General features: G+C 49.8%; 6 protein-coding genes across 6 annotated transcripts; 3 read left to right on the top strand and 3 right to left on the bottom strand.

Moving 5' to 3' along the window:
- Positions 1 to 298: 298 nt before the first annotated feature.
- Positions 299 to 2,338, top strand: N7519_009840 (uncharacterized protein; the record flags this gene model as incomplete). The annotated part of the gene is made up of 1 exon (XM_057296613.1): positions 299 to 2,338. The coding sequence occupies one exon, from the start codon at positions 299 to 301 to the stop codon at positions 2,336 to 2,338; it is 2,040 nt and encodes a 679-aa protein (XP_057144495.1).
- Positions 2,339 to 2,590: 252 nt separating this feature from the next.
- Positions 2,591 to 4,434, bottom strand: N7519_009841 (SANT/Myb-like DNA-binding domain-containing protein; the record flags this gene model as incomplete). Its single annotated transcript, XM_057296614.1, has 3 exons — positions 4,321 to 4,434; positions 4,145 to 4,262; positions 2,591 to 4,082 (listed from the first exon to the last, which is right to left on the bottom strand). Exons 1-3 carry the CDS (start codon positions 4,412 to 4,414, stop codon positions 2,591 to 2,593), a joined length of 1,704 nt encoding a protein of 567 aa, XP_057144496.1. The 5' UTR covers positions 4,415 to 4,434.
- A 272-nt stretch (positions 4,435 to 4,706) lies between these two features.
- N7519_009842 (p24 family protein) lies at positions 4,707 to 5,546 on the top strand (the record flags this gene model as incomplete). The annotated part of the gene is made up of 3 exons (XM_057296615.1): positions 4,707 to 4,866; positions 4,934 to 5,313; positions 5,397 to 5,546. 3 exons carry the CDS (start codon positions 4,707 to 4,709, stop codon positions 5,544 to 5,546), a joined length of 690 nt encoding a protein of 229 aa, XP_057144497.1.
- Positions 5,547 to 6,702: 1,156 nt separating this feature from the next.
- N7519_009843 (uncharacterized protein) lies at positions 6,703 to 7,209 on the top strand (the record flags this gene model as incomplete). The annotated part of the gene is made up of 1 exon (XM_057296616.1): positions 6,703 to 7,209. The coding sequence occupies one exon, from the start codon at positions 6,703 to 6,705 to the stop codon at positions 7,207 to 7,209; it is 507 nt and encodes a 168-aa protein (XP_057144498.1).
- Positions 7,210 to 7,676: 467 nt separating this feature from the next.
- Positions 7,677 to 8,187, bottom strand: N7519_009844 (uncharacterized protein; the record flags this gene model as incomplete). The annotated part of the gene is made up of 2 exons (XM_057296617.1): positions 7,677 to 7,847; positions 7,996 to 8,187. 2 exons carry the CDS (start codon positions 8,185 to 8,187, stop codon positions 7,677 to 7,679), a joined length of 363 nt encoding a protein of 120 aa, XP_057144499.1.
- Positions 8,188 to 10,210: 2,023 nt separating this feature from the next.
- Positions 10,211 to 13,066, bottom strand: N7519_009845 (uncharacterized protein; the record flags this gene model as incomplete). The annotated part of the gene is made up of 1 exon (XM_057296618.1): positions 10,211 to 13,066. One exon carries the CDS (start codon positions 13,064 to 13,066, stop codon positions 10,211 to 10,213), a length of 2,856 nt encoding a protein of 951 aa, XP_057144500.1.
- Between the last annotated feature and the right edge of the window lie 1,606 nt (positions 13,067 to 14,672).

Genomic DNA, 14,672 nt, shown 5'->3' on the forward strand with positions numbered 1-14,672 from the left:
ACCATATCAACATGGTCAAATGCAGAATGTGGATGGTGCCAGGGAGCAAGCCCAAGGCAAGGCTCAACCCAATATTTGATGTCAAGGTCGCCCCTGGCTAACTTGAGGTACCGCAGGCCCTTCACCAGGACCAACTACAACTCCTGTTCGAGATCTGAGACGGAGATCTACAAGTATTTCGCGTCGGCTCCGGCATCGGTTCTCAAGAGAATCTAGGCAGTCCGGCGAACACCGCCCCATTTTTCCCTTCTCGCTCAAGCCAAAGCCAAATACTCCTAAAGGAACTGAGGAGCTCTCAATGGTTGGGGACATGGGAAGCAGTCTAATGAACGAACGAGGCTACGACAGTGATGCCCAGTGCATTGGGAGTCCTCAGCATTCCGATCATATGAAAGCGTCACCCAGAAGCCCGGCGGTTCGCAGAATGGGGTTACGTGATCTAATAGAGCACAGTCGTGAGCGAAACGACTTGGAGATGTGGGCGGGTTCCGCAAGCTATGATCAACCCGACTCCCCGGGAACTCCCTTTGGGATGCATTATATACCCACGCCAACAGGAAGTTTGAGGGGGCACTCAGCCCATCCTAACTCTGCAACCGAAGGCACAGGTAGCCAGTCCGTGCCTTCATTCAACAATGGGCGGTCGGGCGATCAAGACACGTTCACGAAAGCTCTCCCAAGTCTCCCTGCCAGTCAAGAAGAATCAGCTCCAGCAAGCCAAGATTGTCTCCGATCTCGAGAAGGCTTCATAGGCAGCAGCCGTGAGAATCTTCAAAATCTTGTGCCTAACTGGACTCAGTACGTGGGATCAAATCCCAACGATCGTCGCGCAGCATCTTCAGCGTCGCTAGCCAGGGAAGATCGGGGCATTATGGTTTCGAAAACACGACAACAAACAAGCTCTCCCAGGACACACTCTGAGACCCGAGTACCGCATCTTGGTGATCTAGACCTTTCGCACAGACTCGCAGGGACAAGCATGGGGTCCGGGCCGCCATCAACTAACCCATCCATGTTGGAACTGCCACGTGCGAATAGGTATGGGCCACAAATGGCATCACAAGAGAACTTTCAATCTCATGAGAAATCTGGAACATCGGAAAATGTGGGATCGGAGTCCCAGAAGCAAGCTACGTCTCATCAACGAGACGCGTCCTCTTTCTATTCGCATCAAAGCAGTAACCCTTCACATGGGGCATCTGCCGTTCAATCCCTGAAAATCCACGCTGCAAATGCAATGGATAGTTTACCCAATATCCATGCACAAATGGCAGTTGAGACTGGTTCCGTCCATAATGAACGGGAACCAGGTGGCGAGGTTGTGAAAAGCGAGTTTGTTGAGCAACTTGATGCGGCAAATTGGGGAACACCCCAGGTTCAAGGCACTTCCAATGGCGCCAGCGGTGCGGGTCCACATCGCAGAGTCAGTCCTGGCTGGATGACCGGGGGCCGACGAATGGGCTACGGGTATAGCTTGGTGGATAATGCTGACGATCTCCCACCAACAACTGGAGGGAACAGCAGTCCATTCCCAAACGGGGAGTGGCACAGGGACACTTCGGGACCCAGGTCTGACAGCCGATGGTCTCCTATGAACACGAGTCCTACAAATACCAAAGGGGAACCCATTTTGACACCAACGATGTGGGCCAAAATGAAGAGCCAATCAGTTCGAGGTAATCGTCACGCACCGCTGGCGGTGGATTTGGCTGGTGAAGGAATGGCTGCAGAGGAAGCCCGCCATGGAAGTTCAATTCGCCCGCAGCACATTGAGTCGCCAACTTCTGCAAAGACGCCTACTTCTGCAGCCAGCTTCTATATCGAAGACGTGGATGAGACGTTCTTAAGTCGATGGGCGAAGGCCAGCCGTTCCACACGTAAACAACCACAAGCAAACAAGTACCACGATTCAGCCCATGGGCGCACTGTCTCTTCTCCGGATGCTTCACCACTTGGTGAACGCCGCTCCTCGGTGGATCAGACTGACTACCGACCCTCCGTGTACTTCGATCCGTCGAATGACAGGAGTGCAGACAGATTGAATAGAGTACCTTCCCGCTCACGTAGTGGACGTTGGTTATTAAAGTTCTCCAGAAACAGGGAAAGCAAGAAACGCTCGAACCTCCCTGCAAAAGCAGCATCTCAGGAAGAACCATCTCAAGAGTCGCCAGTACAGTACGAAGAGCGTCCGTCGAGTGATCTAGGACGAGCAGATTCTACCAGAAGCGATGCAGCAGAAGAGCTCGCGAGTGCGTATCAGGAGTGCATTGGGATGCCTGGGGCGTTTTATGGAAGCCGGTGGGCGAGCCGAACAAGTCTGGTGGTGGAAGCGGAGTGACGAAGATGCACAGCAACAATCATCGCATTAGTAACGAGGGTATATTGGTTGAACAAGCACACGAATACTGTTATCGAGGCTTCCGGGGCCAATCATTTTGTTATTATTACCCGCGGGGATGGAGTTGGTTTAATTATGAGTATCCATGGATGCTTCTCAATCAGGTGTCATTAATCGTACAGAAATATGGGTAATTGATCCCTAATACATCTTACACTTCTCAGTGCAGTTCATTACCAGTAAAGAAGCAAATCACCTATCTCCTCTGCCGCTTGTTGCTCTTGTCGCTTGCGCCACTGAGCACACTAGCAGACCGCTTGTGATTACCATCCCTTGTTGAGCACCAGTCCCCTGTGTGTTCTGTGGGGCAGTAGAATGACCCAAAACGCCAGCATCGCCGTCTTCAGTCTCTTTCTTCACATGGGGATGTCCGGGGTCAGCACTTGGCCCCGTGATACCAGCAGCTTCTCGTAGTTTGCGCTCGCGCTCCATTTTCGCGGCTTCAAGTACACGGATCTCACTTTCAACTTTTTCGGACACCTTGCGCGCGTCGAGAAGCATGTTGACAGACTGAATGAGTTTCTCGAAATCCTTGCATACACGCTCAGTAGGCATGAACAGGCGCACAGGGATCTCAAGCTCGGATAGAGCATTGGCCAGTTTCTGCGTTTGCACGTTGGACTTGGCCTGCGTGAGTCGCTGCGCACGGTCGCTGCGGAATTGCACGCCTGCGGAGACACGCTCGTGATGCTGGACGCCGTACTTTGCTTCCTCCGCTGGGGTGAGCGTGCGTACCATTTGATTGATCTCCTTTGATGCAATAGCTCCCTTCTTGCTTGCGGCCTGTGACACGGGGGTCTCGGCTCGGCCTAGGCCACCTGCGGTAGTTGGAGTCTGACCGGCAGGACTTGGGATGGCACCATCGCCGAGGATGGAGCGGCGTTTCTTGCTCTTATCGGCTTGCAGTAGAGTCTGCAAGAGCTGGGAAAGACCCGCGCTGGACTGATACATTGTGGTGTTGCCGACGCTGATGGGAACCTCGAGGCGAGAGTAGAGTTCTCGGCGTTCGGTGATGAAGTTCTGCTCGTTGCTTGTGATGCGCTTCAATTCTTCGAGTAGCATTGCCTCCTCGCGGACCTCGTCGGCTGTGCGGTTGAGCTGAAGGGCGGCTAGTTCTTTACGGTCGCGCTCTCGGTCGGGGTCGAACTTGAGCATCTTTTCGTGTAGATCGAACTCGGCCTCAGACATCTCTGAGGGTGGGTGTTCTAGTGAGAGCATTGTTGCAGCAATGTAATAGTATCGCGCTTTCATCTGCTCCATTGTCCGATGGTGTTTCGCAGGAACAAGGGCATTCGCATCCGGCTGTGTGTCCATTCGTGGTTGGTAGTCATAACGATCTGCGATCAGCACCCAGCGAATGTCGTATTCCGTGACGAGATCCACCAAATAATCTGTTTCCTCGCGCGACCAGTCATCACTTTGAAGATGTCGATTGTACTCGTCGTCTGTGTACCGACGGGGCAAGCGCGGTTTGACGTTGTACTTGGCGAAGGCATATTCCTGCTCTGGCAGTTTCGGTACGTCCTCTTTCTCTTCTTGCTTGGGCTGATCCACTTCCATCTGGGATTCTGAGGGTGCGGGTGCAGGTGCGGGAACAGGTGGTCGCGCCGACTCGTGTTTTCTCTGCCAGTGGTTCAAAACCAGGCCGTCCGAACGGGCATTGTTCGTGAACGGTGTCATGCTCCTATATAGGATCCAATATCAGTATGCATTCGGGATCTCCAGATAGCCGCGTCTTCAACATACCATGGTCGAACGCGCAGCTTGTTCATCCATTTTGGACGGCCCTTGTACTTGTTCTCATTAATGGCGATTGGTGGCGCCCTTTCGCCCAGTAGCGCGTACAATTCACGGGTAATGCCCTCTGCAACGGGAAACTGTCAGTAATCTATGCCATTCATAATAGAGCGCATTACACCTACCTGGTCGCTTTTCGACCACCTTCTGCTTCTTGTGTGGTCTGGGTTGCCCTTCTGCGGGCAAATCCAGCATGTCGCGAACATCGGCCGCGGCCATATTGACGGTTCGATCGGAGTGATCTGCCTAGACACGGCACGAAGGGGGATTTCTTCGGTCTTCGACGATTAAAGATTTATTAAACGGCCACAGAGAGATAAAAGCAGAATTTGTTTGATGAAATAAAGACTAGTGAATGTCGAAATTGAAGATCACATCGACAGAGGCTTCCCGGTGGAAAGGGAGGCATTCCAGAGATGGTAGGCGGTGAGGTGCCACGGTCCCTGATGTTGACACCTTCACGGAGAGTAGAACTTGGCCGTGCGACTATCCAATTGCCCATTTCCTCATCATGGCTTTCACCGGGACATCCTCGTCATGGCTGGCGTCAGCATTGACTCTCCTCTCCTTCTTTTCTCTCCTCCTCCCAACGAATGCCCTGTACTTCTACATGGAGGGCCGGCAAACAAAGTGCTTCTTCGAGGACCTACCTAAGGATACTCTAGTGGCCGGTATGCGCCAATCTCCAGAGCCTTCGCGATGGACTTTTAAACTAATATATTGTTAAACCATAAATAGGCCGTTTCGAGACGGAAGTCATCAACCCCCAGAGCGGCAACTACGTGATCGACCATAACTTGAAGATGCTCATCACCGTCGACGAGACCTTTGACAATGACCACCGCGTCGTGTCCAAGCGGAACAGCCACTCTGGTCGATTCCACTTCTCTGCCGCGGATGCTGGCCAGCACAAAATCTGCTTCACACCTGAGACGGATGCCTCGTCGGGCTGGTTGTCCAACTCCCCAGGCGCCGTCAAGGTCACCGTCGACCTTGCCATTGGTGAGACCAGCAAGATCGAGACTGAGGACAAGGACAAGATCAAGGATATCGTGCAGCGGGTCAAGGATCTGAACAGCCGGTTGCAGGATATTCGTCGTGAGCAGGTGTACCAGCGGGTAAGGATTACCCAATATCCAATCTATAGCTAATGTCTCTGTGGATGGTTGAAGCGGACATACTAACGTTTTGCTTTTTTCAGGAACGTGAGTCTGAGTTCCGTGACCAGTCTGAGACCACCAACTCGCGTGTCGTGCGCTGGACTCTGATCCAGCTCGCCGTTTTGTCCGCCGCATGCGCCTGGCAGCTCTCCCACCTGCGGTCATTCTTCATCAAGCAGAAGTTGACTTAGATGCCGCGTTGTCTTATTCCCTACAGCATATCTTGTTTCTTATGCCTTGCATCTTCCTTCCACTGCTGTGGTCACGCACGCCGGTTTACGTGAATATTGATGATTGGTGCTTACGTGCGTTGTTACGCTGTTTCTCTGGCGAACAGTGGATCTTTAAATTCTGGTCGGAGGCATTTCGACTTCTGGAGGTCCCTTTGTGAACTCGTTCGGCCACACGGCCAGTGTTTCGACAAAAAAGGGTGCGGAGTGCTTGGAGCATGGTCAGATGTCGATCTTGATAATGGATGTAATGATATCTTTTCTTCTATTCCCTTGTGCCTCGTAGACCATTAAAAACGAAATTTGCCCACGCCAACTACAGTCACTGGGGTCAACATCGCATATGGCCTACCTAACCCAGAGGGGATACCCTGAAACGCTGGAGAGCCATGTGGGATATATTTACATGGCTGATCTCGAGATTGAGGAACTCAGTTAATCGTTGCACTAAATATACGGATGATACAGCTGGGAATACGAGTACCCTCATGTCGAAGGCTGCAGTCGAGTCATTCCGCACTCGGTTTCAGTAAGCGCTCGCGATACCGATGAGCCTCAAAGATCGACATCGAGCATCTTGGCAAGGTGACAATAGAATTTGCCAGCGGCTATGATGATTTTTTGATTGGCAGTAGCGGTGCCTCAAGTAAGTCCTTTAATTGTTGTTCGTCCCACATTAAGCTTGGAAATATGGCCTTTTCTTAGACTGGCTTAATTGATTGGCCGTGAGATGAGTTCAGGTGCATGCGATGTGACGGGCAGGCCATTTGATCTTCGCTCGCCAATGTGATGATTCCATTGTGCATTAACAAGATTCTGCCATCGAGGTATAAAGGTTCGTCATTTCTCAATCTCGGAATCCTCTCAAAACAGATTGTCAATTTCGAACCCGATCCCTTAAGTGAACTACCCTATTGGGAGACTTCTATATACCGTCCTTCTTGGCCAGCACTTCAACCGGGAGCAGAGGCAGTCCCACCTAGTCGACTTGTGACCAAGTACACACTCTGCTGCACGAAATAGAATCCTGACTCTGGTACGTAATGATGGTGAAGACAGCATTTGTGTCATAGCTAAAAGTTACAAGAGAATTTCACTTATCACCGATGTTACCCTCATGGGACTCTGGGAGAAGGCCCAGGTACAATCTTCCAGCGAACGGGTATCGGTGAGGCTCTGGTTCCAGTTGTGGAACAAGCACCTCTTCTCGGCGAAGGACTGGGTTGTGTCCCAAGAGAGACCTCCTGAGGGCAGTGGCCGTCAGCTCGGGGATATTATCATCGAATATCTGGGTGAAGACAAAGGCCTTACGGTGCTTGCTTTCCATAAAGTAGAGCCACCGAATGCGGGGCCTCAAGATGTTGAAGAGGCCGAGGGACAGGCATTTGATGCTTGTATGAGGTATCTTGGAGAGCACCCCGCCTTGCAATATGTTTACACCTTTATATCATTCGGAACGAAGGTTAGAGGATGGCGATGTGCTCGAGATGACCATCACCTATTCCCTCTATTCGGCTTCAAGGCGTTGGCTGAACGTACTCAGTACGTCGAGGTACACTTCTCAGAGGCTCAGCTGATCAAACAAGCTGTCCAAATGATGAGAGCTTTGCCGTCAACTCTCTGAATAGAGCATTGGAAGTATACTATGTTGTTTGTTCCAGGTGGTATGATTGAATCAATTGAATATTATTTTCAGCCTGACATTACTCGTTGTGACAGTAAATCAATCACATCATTTATCACGTATGGTTATCACGTCACCAACATCACGAAACCACCATACGATACTGCCAGCTCTTGGCAGTCTTTGCCATTGCCCTGTCATTAAATCAATCCCAGAGTCATCTGTGCCACCGCGGATGTCCTTGATGTAATCCCTTCTACCAACGGTAGCTTTTTCAACGTACGTAGGTTGGAGGATCTCCTGGCTTGTATCGCACTCCCACCGAAACTGTCCGAGAGATTCAACATGCTCATCACTGAAAAATAGAAGAAGACCCAATATCGGATGGTGTGGTTTGTGCTGGTCCCTGTAGATTTGGATTCTGATGAGGCCATTGAGTGAAGCTTTTGTCATATACCAGGTGTTTGCTACCCCTCGGCCCGGAGGAACTGCTGCGGCTCAAGACGGGTGTCCATGCGTAGCAGATCTAAGGCTCCACCCTGGCTTGAGTCATTGCAGGTAACTCCAAAGTCAGTAACATGATCGTACTCTGGGTCAAGTGTGTCATGGAAGACACCCGAGACAGGGCCATCGCCATTCTTGATCAGGGGAAGCCATTCATATAGGTGATATATCCATTGATGATATGAATTGGACATTGAGGCCCAAATGTTATGTTTCTTCCGAAGGATGTTTGCAGCTTTTTCCGGTCATTCATTGAAGCAAAACAAGATAGGCGGGACTTACAACTAATACTGGATTTAAAGCCGGCCCACGACAGGCTTTGTACTTCCGAACCCAAGCTGCTGTAATGGACTCTTGTAGATTTAACGGAAAGTAGATCCACTGCTTAGGGCTCATAGTCACGCGTTGAGCCATCAGACTGACAAACTGCTTGAATTCTGTCGATATTCCCGAAAACCCGTGGATACCGATCATCGCGGAATTGGCGCAACAGACAAGAAGACCTTTAATATGGACATCGAGTGACAAATGGTCTAACCGAGGCTTGCTGCGGGCGTTATAAACGTTCCATGGGTGGAATTTTGGCGGGAATGGAGAGCTCCAAAAGCAATTGGGTGGAGAGTCCAAAGACAAATCATTTGGAATAAGCTGAATACTTCGAGCGAAAAGACCCTGACCATGTTAGCAATTATTCAATCATTGAATATCCGTTATTCATGCACCAGAGCGCACTTGGATCTCTTTAGCAGGTCCCTTCAGGTCGAAAATCTCGTACCATGGCGAGCCGTCAGGTTTGGGGTTTGAGTTATTATCCAGCAATTGTATTCCACGTAATCCAATAGAGTCAAGCGACACAACAATTTGACAATCGTATCAGGAACGTTCATACGGTATACACTTGTAGTAGCTGTCGGTATCAGTGGTGTGTCGCTCAGCCGTGACACATAATGGATACCTCGGTAAATCGTTTTCAGTATCCAGATACTTTGCGTAAGCTTGAGCTGAATATACCAGGGTTCGTGATGACTCCTGGATTGTTCAAGCAGACGACGACTTTCGCTAAGCACGTTCAAATACCAACATGGGGTAATGAGGTCAGCGATCATTAATCCTATCTCCACTGGTAACCGCACAAATAAATCCGGTCTGAAAACAGGTTGAGTGATTCTTCTCGTGTGTTCACTAACCAACCCTTCCAGGGTAGTCGCGATTTCTCCACGCTTTTCATTTGGGCATTCATAAGAAGGCCTGATGGCATCAGCAAACCTCCCTAAATTCGAAGGAAGGTTTTTCTGCTGGCTCATAACTGCTCACTAGAAGACCATAGCACAGTGCATGAAACCAAACACGTGGATATGGCCTGCTATGGCAGAGAAAGCATTCAGATATGCACTCTGGAACTAAAAGCTTGTTTTGACTCAAGTCTATGAACTGAATTAGACGAGCAAAAGTAGGGAAGGGAAATGACCTACCAAGGATTTCCGTTCCAGGAATTGGAGCTTGTCGACACAGCTAGCATGAAGACCTAGAGACATGGATACCTTGTACATGGGCCATTGCTGGATAGTAGGAAATCGTCAGTCACAAACGAAGGAAACAGAAACGAAACGCTGTGCAAGGTAAAATGGAGAAAGACTGTGATTCATTCCGAGCAAAGCCCTCACGGAGAGAGAGAAGAAGAGACAAAGGAAGAGAGAGAGCTAGCTGACTATCTAGTGAGATGCTTCCAAGGTTGTCCATTGTGGCCTCAGGCATCCAACAAACAGCGATATACTGCCTACTCTGACCGCCAGCTAAATTCAGTTGCCACAACAACGGGCCCACAGGGTAATCGTTGTTCCGAAGTATATTAGAATTAAGTCAGTTCCACGGGACTTGAAATGTGTTGCTCTCAAAATATAAATATGTAAGTATGGGCTAATCAATGACTTAGCAGTGTGTGCGTTGGTGCTTTATAAATCAGAGAGAAATGAGTGTCAGATACAGCAAATGACGCTAGTAGGTCAGATTCTTGGAATTACATACTACCAGGGAGATGATGGAGGAAAGAAACTCCTTTAATTTGTAAACTATTCTATATATAACATTTAATGATCAAAGCTACTGGATTGAATTGCTGGTGTAGGTTCAGTTATAGGCTGCCCAGAGCGGAAAGATTACAGCTAGGAGTCAAGTCTCAGAATGTAACATGCTCATTAAATGACTATATGTGCAGCGATCGCTAGTGATGTATCATCAATCATTGTGTCCAAAATGGGAATAATAGACATAAAGGGTGGTAACAAAACGATGATGGTATATGGCAGTTGAAAATGAAGGCCGCTGACTCAATGCATGCCCTAAATAGGCCCCTGGGCCAAAGAAAAAAAAAGCAACTGGGGGAATTGTACATGGAGAAAAGATCCACATCCAGTGGGTATATAGTGGTCTGGACATGGAAATCAAAGAAGAAAGCAACATCAGGTTCAGACGATGGGTCTAGTAGTTATACTAGAATTTAGACGATGGGGTTGGGATTACCACCGCAGAATTCGAGAATCAACCGTTCGAGGTCAGAGAGTTTGTATGGCTTCGTCATATAGCCTTTGATTCCCACTCTGGAGGCGCGATTCAATGCCTCGTCACTAACATCGGCACTCACAGCAAGAACTGTGGGAGGTGGCGGCGTACAAAAAGAGTTCGGAATTGGATCCATTTCCATGGAGTCAGGGCTGTTGGGGTTCGGTCGCTCAAAGGCAATATTTTGGTTCCGATGGTTGTCAACCATCTGGAGGATTCGTGAAGTGGCTTCATATCCGTCCATTTCAGGCATCCAGAGGTCCATCAAGACGACATCAATCGGTTTCATTCTTGCAGCCAGAGGTGGCTGGTTGATGACACCTTGCATCGCATGTTCTGGATCGAGACCAATGTCAAGGACAGTGGAAGGCTTTGACGCAGAGAGAATGCCTTCAACGATCTGGACGGCTTCTCTGCCATCGGCCGCTTCAAGTACGTCGCGGTAGCCAAGTTTGCGTAGCATGTTCACCAATACGCGCCGGTTGATTCGATTGTCTTCGGCAACGAGAAAGCGCAGTGGATATTTCTCTCCAAGCTTCTTGTCATATGCATCGCCGGAGATACGCGTTCGATGGAAACGGGTTTGTGAGGAGGGTCGCAAAGGTGTTGGGCTTTGAGACATGTTTTCGTCGGTGGTACACGGTGTCGGCTGTTGCAGCTGACAGTTTTGGGGAAGGATAAATGGGGAATTAGAGGAAGAGGGATCAGACAGAAGGCTGCTGACACTGCCCTGTCGTGTTTGGTCGGTGGTACAGGTAGATGGCGTCGAAACACTCTCACTGGGAGTGGCAGGGCGGAGTTCAGTTTCACGTTGGTTTACTGGGACTCGAATTCGAAACTCTGTACCACGCGTAGGACCGGAAGTCGACGAACGCACACATGTCAAGTCACCGCCCATTTTGCGAGAAAGGCCCTTGGCCACGAGGAGACCGAGACCCAGGCCATCTTTACTTCTTGTGGTCGATGCATCCTCACGAGCAAATGGCTTGAAAAGGTTGGGTAGGAATGCAGCGGGGATACCCGGGCCGGTATCGCGGACAAGAATAAGGACATCATTCCTCTTGGGGTCAATAGTTGCGCAAACAGTGATGGTGCCGTTGTTGGTAAATTTAATTGCATTTAGGAAGACGCACGAGATTAGTTTGGCCAGATCACGGTCATCGGCAAGAAGGGTCTCGGGTAATGAAGGGTCTACAGACCAGTCCACAACCTGGGTGAACAATTCCCCATTCGAGGACCGCGACCGAATCTCAATCCTTTCACCAAACTCGGTGGCATTGCTAACAGCAGAATCCGGTCGGCCACCAACGTGAAGAGACTCGTTGATTACCAAGCGCAGAAGATCTCGCAATTTGGTAAAACGCAAAGCAGAACCCCTCAGGTTCACATTGATGCCCTCGAGGAGTAAGTGAGGTGCGGATCGTCGAGCTGCGAGAGACGGGCGTGGATCAACCATGTTAGCCATCACAGCCTCAAACTGGCGAACTGGGATAGCATGTACGATCTGGTCGCTTTCGTGGACAGCATTCTTGACTTCTTCGCTGCGGGGCGAAAGCTCTTGCCGCGACGAAGCCGCACGGAGTCTTTGCTTGCGTACTGGTCGGGTATTCATGTCTGGTGGTAGGCTCCGCCGCCGTTTGTACGGATTCACAGCGATATTCTTTCCTTCAAAAAAGATGCTCGGGCGGGTTTCGGGTATAGTAGTTGGGACTGCGAGACCACCCAGTATATCGGGCTCCTCCCGGAGTGGTGTTTTGGGGACTTGCATGTTGAGCTCGTATGCATGAACGACATTGTCGGCGGCTTCAACAGCACGTCTCGCGCTATCTTGAACCATCTCAATCCCCTCCTTGAGAGATTGAAAAATCCCTCCCGATTTGACAGGGGCTTTACTCTCCATCGCCTCGCGCACTGTAGCGTGCATGACATCAAGCATTCCCACCACACCCTGCATTGGGGTCCTCAGCTCATGGGACAAGCTTCGGGCGTAGGGTTTGAGGGGGTGGGAGTTGAAATCAGCGGCTTCATGGAAGGCGGCAGTCTGGGGATTGTGGAAGTCGGACGTATTTGTCGTTGGGGAATCTAACACTGCATCTAGGATTTGTTCCCCTGGGACTAGTCGTTGTACAATCAGGTCTTCGAGCGAGTGGAGAATCATTTCCAGGAAGGACCAGGACAGGTTTCTATGCCGAAGACCATCTTTGGACCACATCAACCCGAGATGCGCCAGGCACTTTCCAGCCGAAAAGAGGGGAATCGCCAAATAACCATCAGCGGCGAATGGTAAATTATCATCGCCGAACGATACAAGTGAGCTGAGATTCTCGGGGATCAAACAAGGCCGCTCGTGGTCCATATGCAGTAAGGGGTTCCCGCCCGCGAAATACCTGTTTCGCTGCAAACCAACGGTCTGATAACCATCGTTGTAGTAGAAAGCCGCACCAAAAAGCGACGGGCGCCGCCCGCCTAGTTCTGGCATCGGCTCACTCCCGTGCACCCTCCGAGCAACAAACCCATACTGGGCTTTGGTTATAGATGTCATGTCCTCCATAAGCCGTTTCCAGAACAGCTCGGTGTGGGACGCCCGCAAACCCTGTTTGAGTGTGACCAAATGTTCAATGGCAGTGGTCTGAGCACCATCATTCCATGTCCCCAAGTCGCGTTGCACATCTCCATCGTCATGAACGGCGTTTATTGCGTCCCCGGTGATGCACTCCGACTTACAAGAGGGAAATGGCATGGTGGGACAAGGTTGGACAGCATGAGAGACATCCGGCTCGGGCGTGTCGGGCATAGTCCATGTGGCAAGTGAAGGTGAGGTCGGTTCGAGAATTCGGTTTTTGGGGCTCGTAGTTGTCCGAGGGTAACGACCGTAGCATTCAATTGTATAAATATTAGGTACGGTGGATGGATCGAGATGAGTTCGACGTACATCCACCAGTATATGAAATAATGAAGAGAAAAGGCCCAGAAGGATTCCTAGAAGGAGGGGAGAGGGGATTTTCCGTTCGGGGGGCCGGGCGGTCTAGACACGGCCTGAAACGAGAGTTGTCAAGAGCTCATAGACTCTGTAGCTAATAATATTTCTAACAGAAGATGTTTCAGGCTTCTCTGGGATCCTCTAGTTTCCTTTTGATGGTTCTCCTCTTTGTGTGTTGTGGTTTTTCTCGAATCCTGCGAAGGCGCACGGAGGCTGCGCTGCGGGATCTGCGGGATCTAGACCAGAAGAGGGCCATCAGGTACTGGGTACCTTGCTTACCCAAATATTATTTATGTGGATACAGGTACCAGGTACTTCCACAATCATTTATAGAACAGATCTACTCCCATGTATACTCAAAAACATTGTACAACATATACTACGGAGTACTAGTAGTATACATCGTAGGTACTCTCTATGCTTTCTCTCTTGTTTTTTTTTTAATATCTGAATGATTAACATTATCCTATATACACATATCCACGTTGACTCCTTAAACCCAATATATCAAGCAAAGCAACACACCGAATCCTTAGTGTCTACCTAGGTACTTCCAAAAATCTCACGAGCATCGAGTGTTCGTGTTATCTCAACTTGAAACACGTTTTCAACAACTTGATTCCAGTGGGTCTTTATAGAGAGGTTGCACTCATAACATTCTTTCAATCGGCCATTCTTCGAACGAGATGTTGGGAATGTTGGGAGCATACACACATGCGGGCAGCCAAAAAAGCGCTCAATCCTTGGGCAATCGTTTGTTTCCTCATTGTAAGTAATTTGCCATTGGCTCCGGACTCGCAAATATGCCTGCTCATCTTGTGAGATGTAGATCTTCTGGTCGGCAACCACTTCGGGCTGTATTGTGACTGAGCAATGGTGCCATTCGAGCCATTCATGTTCACATCCTTCCAGCATTCGAGCCATTGCTCTGATATCCAGCGGACTGCAAGGACAGACGTTCACAAATCCGGGGTACTTGCAACGATGATCTATCCCGGTACTATACTCCCCAGCAGGACCAAACTCGTGAGTCAGATGTAACTTGCTGCATGAGGAACAGTAGAGTCTTCTGGGTCCTTGAAGCCGACAAAGAAGTTGACGGCGTAAATTTTGTTCCCGTTCCCGATCGGAACTTTTAGCTAGGACCCCAAATGGAAGCCAACCTATGCCGGATTGATAACTTGGGAAGGCAAATTCATCATGTGCCAAAACGTGTTGATAGTGTCTGTATAAAGACCTGCAGCTGAGCGCAAGGTAAACCTGAGACTGTATATCGAGCAGGTTAATTATCTGGTCCATTAGTTCCAGAGGCAGGTCCGATATAGAAGCCTTTGGCTCTGTTTTCGGAGGCAGGTCCGGCATAGAAGGCTCTGAGTGTTCTGTTTCTGAAGGCATGTTGGTATAAAAAGGCTCGAAGTAG

This window comes from Penicillium mononematosum (genome assembly GCF_028829835.1).
Source record: "Penicillium mononematosum strain IBT 11891 chromosome Unknown utg000005l:1.0-9366267.0:1.0-9372171.0, whole genome shotgun sequence".
Taxonomy (NCBI): Eukaryota; Fungi; Ascomycota; class Eurotiomycetes; order Eurotiales; family Aspergillaceae; genus Penicillium; species Penicillium mononematosum.